The 10721-nt window shown below is 34.4% G+C and overlaps 1 protein-coding gene across 2 annotated transcripts in view; it reads left to right on the forward strand.

Moving 5' to 3' along the window:
• Nucleotides 1-10581, forward strand: part of LOC146735741 (uncharacterized) — a 34575-nt gene extending 23994 nt beyond the window's left edge. For both annotated transcript variants that reach the window (XM_085506574.1, XM_085506573.1), the window contains exon 2: nt 10035-10581. In XM_085506574.1, the coding sequence (XP_085362700.1) occupies nt 10035-10426 (392 nt within the window). In that variant the 3' untranslated portion in view covers nt 10427-10581. The remainder of the gene's footprint in view (nt 1-10034) is intronic.
• The last annotated feature ends 140 nt before the right edge of the window (nt 10582-10721 follow it).

The following is a 10721-nucleotide window of genomic DNA, read 5'->3' on the forward strand; positions in this document are numbered from 1 at the left end:
GTATAACTAAGTGATATTTCATTGGTGTTTTCAGTTGATCACGTCACATCGGGTATGCTATGTATCTCGATGTTATCTCTTCTAATATACTGATCTTGTTCTTCACTGGCCTTTTCTAAGATGATAATATGCTGAACAAGATTGGCGTTACACTCTTCCAATTTCATATTTCTTTTCTGCTAGTGTGTTGATTAATTCTTGATGATTTCAACAATATCATTGAGAAAGTTCATTTAGGCCTTAATATCCTTCATACTGAGTGTAAGTTCATTTATACAGCTTAGTTGATGGATGATTTCATCCAAACGATCTGTTCATTTTTTGTTGTTGGAGTACAGGAGTTTCTTTGCCAGGGGACATACGCTTCTTGTTAATTTTTTCATCCTTCACTTGACTAACGACCCGAGTATTACCACAATCTTGGTACGTTTTTGACATTGTTGTAACAACAGATGTTACCTTTCAATGAAATATGGTAATGCCCTACGTAGAACAAAGAGCCGTACTTGATCACAGTGACAACTAAGCCGGTGCAAGTAAAACTTGATTTACTTGGAAATCATCCGTTGAGTGGAAACCCCGGAAAACACTAAACCAGTTGAAAAACACTAAACCTATTGAAAAAGACTAAACCTGTTGAAAAAGACTAAACCTGTTGAAAAAACACTAAACCCTTCGTAAACATTTATATATTTACAAATTATGAACACAGCAATTGGCATATTTTTAGATTTGAAATTCCTAAAACTACATCATGTCAAATTCAGTCCTTGTTGTAGATAAACATCGTGCACAACATCGTGACATGTCAGAGGAAATATTTAACAATACATCAAACCATTTACACCATCACACTTTACACCCATAATACACCCTTTACCTCGGGTTTAGTGTTTTTATTGTCAGGTTTAGTGTTTTTCGACAGGTTTAGTGTTTTTCGACAGGTTTAGTGTTTTCCGGGGTTTCCACTCAACGGAAATCATCAGCAGATATGACACTAATAGTTGATTATACAGACTCACCAGGCTTTATAATGATAAACATGTGAATGTCAGAGGTATGGACAATCGTGTTACCTTCATGTACCAATGACAGTGCCCGCTATTCAACCATATATTAAATAAAATATAATATGTTTTCTAATATCGGAATAAGCTTTCCTTTTGTAATTAAACTTCTCCCGCGTGATGTATTGTCATATACATTGCTGAACATTGCTATACATAAGACATGATCTTTTAAAAATCTTTATAAAGGAGATTTCCATCAATTGGACGAAAAGCCACGAACTTATGAGTAATCTAAGAGTTATGTTTCCCGGGTTTCAAGTCGAGTTTGCGCCCTAATTCTAATAAGATTCAGTGAAAGCAAGTGTTTGAAGAGTATAGAAACAGACAGACGCTTGCCGAGTTGAAGAATTATGTGGTAATCGAGTGAAATAATGACGGTTTTGATTTAAGTAAAAAATTAAGAGGCAGTTCTGATGTTAATGTTATTAAACTCTCTGTATGCTTGATTTGCGTCAGTACAATCATAAATATGTCGATAATGAAAACGTGTTGATCATAACTCTTAATATAAAAAGAAGGATATTCGGATTCTGATTTGAATTCTGGGATGAGACGTTTAATTGTAACTAACATAGGGTAATGGTCTGTGATATCTTACTGAATGAGGTCATGAGGTTGCCTGCAGTTGTACAAGTATTTTCTTTATCTCGGGATTGAATTAATTGAGAAAAGTTGTAAGAATTTAGTTGAGTATTATAATGAGTATACGGGATTAACGTTATTGGTAGTGCCGATGTTCACATACTATGCAATCACTTCCACTTCCTCCAGTTTACAATCTTTAAAGCCATACAGAAGCACGACGTATTGGGTGTTAGTTTTCCTATAATTAATACCTCATATCAGCTGTTTGTTATTAATGAGGGTCTCCACAAGTATTGATTTCCATTACACGGCATTAATATTAATGCGAGTAAATGGCAAATAATTATCTCAGTTAGATGTAATTGAATTGTATGATAGAATATTATAAAGGGAATTGCTGGATTTTGAATTTAACTCGCATCTAAAGAGAAGAAATTGTTATTAGGATTATTTAAGAATAAAAGAATTTCATGAAAATGTTTTGAAAGTGATGTAACATAACGTTCAGTTGAAAGGTAACAATTTTTTTTGTTAAACTCATCTAGTGAATAGTGATTGCAATTATATTTTCGAATCCGTTTATTGAATTATGTGGAATGGTTTAAAGTATATATTGACTAAAAAATATATGATATGTTCAAATAATTTTCCCCAGTTCTTGGAGATTTTCAATAATGATGCCTGGTGTTGATCTACGTTTTTTACCAAGAAATTCCCCATTTGTGTCCACGCAAACTTCAAAATATTTTTCTTGCGCCTTTTTTTAGTCAGGTCAAATAATTATCTTCTTCTTGGTGTCAGGTTTTGTTGATGTAAATATTGCTGACGATGCAATATCCGATTTTTGTGTTTTTTACCATTTATATTTTTTTGTACGTGTGTTTGTAAACAGATTATCGGACGATGGCGTGGATTGTGGCCTGGTTGTGATTTATTGCCATTGTAATGTGTTATATCAATGTATCTCATGCAGGTACTGATGTAAATGGCTTTGAGAACTTTAAGTGAAATCAGTGAATTATTTTTCTTTTGTTTCTGGTAAACCGTACACTTCCAGGTTTCTTCCATGCATGTACTGGCCTTGATTGTTTCTTTCATAGTCGCAGTACAAATTCGTTTTCTCAGTATACTGTTCACAGATACCAGCTACGTGTTGGTGCTTTTAAGCATGGCTCATAAATTCACGAAACGTTTTATCCCACTTGTTGTTTCGTAAAACTGCTGTATTTTGTCTTGCATTCACTCAAGATTGTGCATTAATCTCCGATACCTGGGCAATTATATTGAATGACGTATGTGTCAATGATGTAGGACTTCGGCTGAATAGCCAGCGGAGAAGTTTCCTTCATGCGAGTACTTCTTGATGGTAGATTCATCATCACTGGACGGCGAAAATCGCGTTTTGTTACATTGCTTGCACGGCATCATATAGCCTTGACAGGGTTTTACTCCTCTAGCACCTCCAGTCTTGGCATCTTCTCTTTAACATTGAGCTAAATTTGTGATGAAACTTATGAAATTGCATTTAACGAAGAGCTGGTGCAAATACACGCGTACTACCTAATTGGATGTACTATACTCTCCTGTACATTGTGAGTCTGGTGTGTGCTTGTTCAAGCGGTAACAAGAGCGCAAGAAGTATGCGCCATTATATTTTGACACGTTTTGGCAATCATTTATATATGAAAAGTTCACGTGCAATTAAGTTAAAATGTAGCAAGATATGGGCGATTTGAATGTCAAGCATGTAGACTATAATATATCATACTGATCACAATCTTTATTACGTACTTTATAGTGTTATGCATATATAATGACTATATATGGCTTTACAATTTGTGGTCAATAATATTGTTAACTATGTTCAGTTCAATTAATATGCTTGGAATACTTTTCAAAAGCCAAAAATGGCATATTAGGTATTCATATTAATGCGATCTTGTGACCATTTGTGGTTATCGAATATATTTGCTATTCCTCTAGTCCAGTTCATAAATGGCTGGGTGATCGTTTGTATCTGCAATATTACAATCAAAGACTGAGAATGTTAGTGTTAAATCAATGGTCAGCAATACTCGTGAAAAGGGGTAGTTGAGCTTGATCACACAAATCATTGGTTGGTATTGCATGGTTAAGTTAAGTACAGTATGGAGTGAGAATATCAGTAGGCATGTTGACAGTTGATGAGACAGTTGTAATATATACACATGCACCATTGTGTGACGAGCGGACTACTTTATTTAATTGGGATTACTTGGTAATATATACATGCTGAATGTATATTACATGCATGCACGTTAATGCAATAAACAACTAAACTTCAATTATTAAAGCTGTCGAAGAATCTATATTAAGAATATTTTTGATGATTATATAATACATATATTGTATGAGCTCAATGACCAGCAGTGGTAATAGGGTCATTCATTCTATCAATATAGACTTTCTTATTTCATATGACGTAGCAGCACCCTTTAATTCTGGGTCGCTTGCAAAGTTGCCTGACCTGATTATATCTATTCATATGTGATGAATTTGTTTTTGCGTATCTGTTGACTGACTTATTTATTTGATTACTAGCGAATGGCTGTGTTATGTCTGTCATCATTTAGGCTTATGTGAGGTCCTGGACGGAACTCGACTCAGTGGTTTGGAACTAATTACGATATAACCGACGCTATCCGGACTACTATTTCTGACAGTTGGTATTCGCAGTTAGTAATATAGTGACGATTAATCAATTGTGATATGACGTGTTCAGTACTTTGGTGTGATTGGCTGTATGTTTGAAGGCCACGCCCTAGAGTCTTTTAAACTGCTTTGTAGTTGGTTAAGGTTTTGAAAGTGAATAAAGAGTGTTTAGTTGGTCTTGGCGAGAACACCAAGAGAGACGCAGCCTTGGGTCAGTCTTGCGATGGTCTTGAGGACTTTTCCCCAGGGCGCTGTGTCTTATAGAGTAGTCGATTGACCGACTAAAAACGAGAGTTGAAACGTATTTCGTTGTGTGTGTCTATTTGACTGTAAAGTTTAAGTGACTTTTCCGATCCCGTACCTCAAGAAGACGAGATGTGGAGACCAGACGAGATTCCCCCTGACACGTGTTGGAGAACCTCAGCGAGAAGAATTTTCCCTCATACATATAAGCTATAAACTTATCTTTATTGCGTGCGTGTTGTCTGCTATATGCAATGATTACATCTTCAAAATCTATCCTAATGTTCTACAACATAATCTACATTGCTTAATCTAATATAGAATGACAAAGGTTTTGTATAATATAACCAAAGACATGCAAGGAAAACCATTTACATTTACAGCAACTCAATTTGTACAATTTGTTTGTCTTTGGCAAATGTTTTTCTGTTATTATTATTTCGGCTGTACAGTATTTGTTAAATTGAGACAGTAGACGACCATTAAGTGGATAACATTGTACCAGACACTAACTTAGTTAGATACAATATTCTTAGACACCGTTTGCACCAGATATGATATTCTTAGAAACTTAGAGACACTAATTATGATAACATGTTGGTGGTAAGTGCATTGCGTTCTCATTTATTTAGTATTTGTTTGTTCTATTCGCAAACAAGGAATCCAAAAAAGAAAGAATACAAAACATTATTCACAAGAATAAATTAGTTATATGAAGTACATTTAACAGTTTGGACAGAAAGGAAACGGTCATTACATTTCAAGGAAACTGCCATGGACAAAATGGCCAAAAATGATAAAAAATATTTTCCCATAAATCTCTTACCCCTTGCAAACTTCACGGGTTGATAGAATGCTTGAGATATGACTGTTATTCATAGTAATGAGCTAACCTGACCACGGTCATCTAATATGATATTTGCATCTCTTTCCCGATGGCTTCATTAATAGCAATGGTTGCATGCTTCTATTGTCAACAATGCTTCAAATATTTAAGCTTATCTTACGGTGAGAACATTTATTAATTCATTGTATATATTCGTATTATTTATATTTAATTTTAATGTTTTGTTATTATCAACACTGTAGTAACCTTTTTAAATTTAATTCTATACTGGTTGACAGGTGCTAACCCTGAATAACATTGATTACCACTATTTATGACTTATTTCTACTTTAGAAAATTAAACTAGTCCATATAAATTGCATGTATAATTTATATGTAGAAATAAATAATATTCAGTTGAGCGCTTCAATAAGTCACATGACCAAGTATGATCACCCATAATAGTACTGGTTGCTTATTCCAATTTGATACAATGCTTGGATTATTACACATATTAATAAGGTCACATGACAATAACTGTTTAGCCGGCACATTAACCATGTCTATTTTACCGCCACAAAATTTAAGTTTGTGAACGTGCGTCAGTGAATTCCAAGGCATATAAATATAATCATTCCATTCCAGTCATAGCTTATCTACATTCATTACGACGGTAGGTCTACACGATTTTATCTCCTAATGATAATTATACACGTTTAAATCAGGGTCAGCACAGAATTTGTTGAAGTCTCAACATCGAATTATTTGTGGAAATCTTCCAACATTCAATGCGCCCACTGTCGATGTCAATTTAGTTTTAATGCCTCTGTTATAGTAGCGGCTGGCCAGAAGTTAGACATTCAGGCTAAATGCTCGATCACCTGCTAATGCAATTATTCACCAGATTAAACGTAAATTGGTCTACATTTCAAATAATAATAATACATTGGTAGCGTAGTTAAGATGAAATACATAACATTGATAGCAGTCAAAATTTTAATAATTGTAATTGCCATGAAAATAATCCGGTGTGGGACATGTAATTATAGTTTCTTCCATTCAGTTCATAGACCAAAAAACCAAGCAATATCAACTGATAATGTAACAAGACATACAAAAGTTTTGCAGATCAAATTTTTTGCTTGTTGGCTGACTAATTAAACTTGTTCTGTAACAGTCAGTATCAGTGGAATATCGTGTTATATATGAGGTAATTTAGAGATACTAAATTGTTGGGGACGTCGAGCTAAACAAATGACCACGCCGATATTTTGAAATCTATGCCAACTTTGGCAAGAGCAGATGTAAATTGTAACTCGATGTTCAGTTAACAGCTAGCAGAGTTACGGACAATATGCACGCGTAACTCAAATTTAGTAATTAAAATTTGAATTAGCAGTTAACCGAATTCCGAGATACAGGAACATAACACTTCGAGTTACTAAATGTGGACTTTCAACAAAAACAAAAATCTCCGTTTTCTATAACTCGTTCTGTTAAATGATAAATGAACATCGAGTTACACTTTGAGCATGAACAATTTTGAACAATTTTATTAAGGTATAAATGCAGGTTCGTGGGCACTTGAGAGTGAATTTGTTTTTGACTTTTTATTATCCAAACAGTCTTGGCCATAGGCTGTTAAAATTTCGCAGCATTGTGACTGATGGAACACACTCAAAAGACGATTTTAAAATATAGAAAACAGGTACAAGCATTCTCTTTTTAGCAAGGCTGTACATAAATAATCAATAAAAACATGGTGAAAAAAAGTAATGACGGAATCTCCATATTATGCACTATATTTAACTTTTTTACAAAACGATAACAGGTTTAAATTTGGAACTGTTAAAGCCATTTTAATTATGAGCATTAGCAAACTTCTTACTGAGTGAATGGTTATGCAAATTATCCATTATCTTTACTTGTGTTTTTTTAGTTTACCAAGTTCAAATCTGAAAAGCTCTTACAATTCTTGTTTATTTAAAGTGAAACTTTAACACAACGTTTATCAGTTGTGTATTAATAAATGGGCGTCGGGGTGTATATATTGTATGTTTTGTGTTCATATTACAAAGTTGTCAAGCAGGATGTGTACGTATATTCAATCCCGGTCAGTATTTCACACTTCGAATGTTATTGTCCGAAAATACAAAGCTTTAAAAATAAGCTCAGCAGTCCTTTTGTTCGTAGAGACGTCGTTAAAACAGTGTAAAAATGTCAAGGCAAACTGACAAAAACTGTAGGAGCTAATTAGTTTTCTTTCTTCTATTCGACCAATTAGAAAACACTAACGGAGATGATGCCCGTTTATAAAAGTGACGTTAATCGTTTACAAAAAATACTATTGCATCACGATGACATGCCAAAATCTATCATACACTGACGCTTGCTGATGTTCAATCATCAGATAAAAAAATAAAAATATTTACTATTCGAGGGAAACAAACGTAAAATCGTCCCCAGAGTCAAAACGTTGCGTGAAACCTGTCATGGCGTCGTGTTATTATTTCCACTGACGGAGGAGTACAATGAATTACGTAAAGCATATGAGATTTTTACATATATTTTAAAATAGATTTTTGAGTATGTTCCAGCGTTAAAAATACTCAAAAATGTTAACACAATCTAGCCAAAACGATCTGGGTAAGAAAAAACAAAAACAAAATGTTATTGAATTTCATTGGTCGTGAGTTTCATGCAGTGTTCCAGTTTTACCAAAACATTACAACCACACGTAGACCAACTTATTACAACTACCTCCATGGTGTGTTTAAACCAACAACAATAAATCGTCGTCAGAGTGTTTCACACGTAAGCACGATCACAATAAATCGCATAAACATTGCTATCAAATTATCTGGGAAACTATGGCTGTAAATATATATGTGTGGGTCTCATATTTTCTAGTATGAGGCATACATCTTGATGGCTTGTCCAGTTCGGGAACATCGACCATTCCATTGCCGCGTATATTTGTCACCCTACACTGTAAATCTAAGTGATTTAAAATATGACAAATTGTGCCCCCGCTTCATAATTAAACACATTAAACAAGTGTTGTTGTTTTTTGAAATCGGAAATGTTTCGTAGAAATTTGAAGTAGCCATAATAGTTTAGCACGTCATCCTACTAATCTTAGTGTAAGACATAAAAGTTTTCCGCGCCACAAATACTGTATTTATGACAGCTCTTCGAAAAGGTCACATTGGCATGAACTTGTACTATTGCTCAATGCATATCAATGTGCGTTCTCCTCACGGAAATGCTGTGTTTAGCAGGCAGTTCTCGTAATGTCTTCTATTTGTATAAACATAATCCACGTTTTGAAAGTTGATTACTGAAATAGTTTATTGATATAAACTGCGGGCGATTCCTGCCTTATATTTTGTTCCTAACATGTCCTGTAAGTCGTGCACGAATGACTGTCGTCGACGTTCATGTTTGGAAGGAAGCCAATACGTAATGACAATGGCTTCAACTGCTGTTGGATCTTATTTTATCACTATCTTTATTGTTTGCAACTGGCAGAATTCATAAACTTATTTTTTTTGAATTTGTCTAGTTTTTGCCTGAAACTATCATTATTGTTTCAAAATATTTCTATTTCTAACAATTTATTTAAAAAATCCAATCCGATTTAGAGTACTCTCAATCGAGACCAACATACTTACCTTTTGTTGCTGCGTTTTCAATGTCGGTAGATAGCATTTTTACGGAAATTTGTCTAGTCTTTAGTGTCTACGATCTTTGTTAGTTTGGAGTCTCCCTGACATTCGTAATGGGGATAGACGTTTTTCCTGTCACTAATCCTGTATTATCGATGGCTCGTAGAAATGTTCATAAACATCAAATATTTGTCAACAGCTGGATTTGATCCCACCAATGCGTTCTTCATAAAATCCGGGAGACGTATGAATATCTTGAGCTTTATTTAACATATTTACACCAAATAATATATATTCTACTATAAGATCTCAACCTCAAGTAAACTACATCAATTGCAATGTGATGATTCTGATAGAACGTTTGCCTGTAAATTGAGCAGACAAAGTACAATTGATGTTTTAGTACACATTATAAAGCATTGTAGGATCACGAGAGTGCAACATCAGCTCAGTAATGTTTAAATACATAACAATTGGTCATGTAAATTCCAAGCTCAAACAAAGAGAAAACATCGAAAATATATTTCATCAAAAATTGTTGAAGCAGACAGAAACATGTCTCGCTAAATAACATGGGACGAATAATATCACAGAAATTAAATATGAACTCAATATGGTATCTAATCTTATTTAAGATAAGAAGTCATTCTTGTCGGAACTTATATATCAACACAGCGTCACTACAATGAAGTAAATATCGGTGATATATCTAAGGCATGTGAAAGAATCAATGATGCTTCTATCTCGTCACAAAATGCGAAAAATCACGAATGGATTGCAGTAAAGTCTATATATTAAGGTGTATTCAAAATTACCTGGAGTTCCTTCATGGCCCATTTCGTACAGGTAGTGGTGCTACAGGGATCAAATTACACTTTTGCAATGTAATTTTTCTTCAATTTATGTTCGATATGAATTTACCACTACAAATACTTTACAAATATTTTTCAGATGTAGCTGCTTCATCTTTTACAATTACGGATCCAGCGTCAGGAATAGCATACAGTACCACTGCACCAACGGATGTCACATTAGATATCGTTCTAATTTCAACGGGTGGTGGTTATGCAGTGACAGGTGTCAAGGGGTACTTTGCAGATGATACATCCGCTACTATGTCAAGCGAGTTTGATGCAACTGGAACTACTACTGCTGCTGCTAACGACAATACCATCTCAGGAACAGTGTTATCCCTAACATTAGATGTTGCAAACTGTTTTCTCTACACCAAATTATGTATTCAACTTCAAGCTACTGACAGTGATACAAGTAACAATAATATATGCCAACCTTTGGGAAGCGCAACAACGACTTGTCCAGGTATATATTTCTTAATATATTAGAGCATTATGGTACATGAATTACAGTGGATTGTGACATTAGTGCAGCAGAATATTCGCGATATTGTACCCCATTATTGAGCATCAAGGCCATGTGCTATGGACTTTACTACAATGTTGTTTTCGAAAACGAAACTATTTAAAAAGGAAAAGAAAAATGTTAGATAACTAGTACTTAGTACTAAAATCGGCATCGAATAAAACGGTCAATTGCCAATAACAGCGGATTTAAATATGGAAATCATACTTCTGTAAGGGCATCGTTATCTGCTCTGTACGAGAAAGCGCGTGCGGTCGA

Source organism: Saccoglossus kowalevskii, chromosome 12, assembly GCF_978046115.1.
Source record: "Saccoglossus kowalevskii chromosome 12, keSacKowa6.1, whole genome shotgun sequence".
NCBI lineage: Eukaryota > Metazoa > Hemichordata > Enteropneusta > Harrimaniidae > Saccoglossus > Saccoglossus kowalevskii.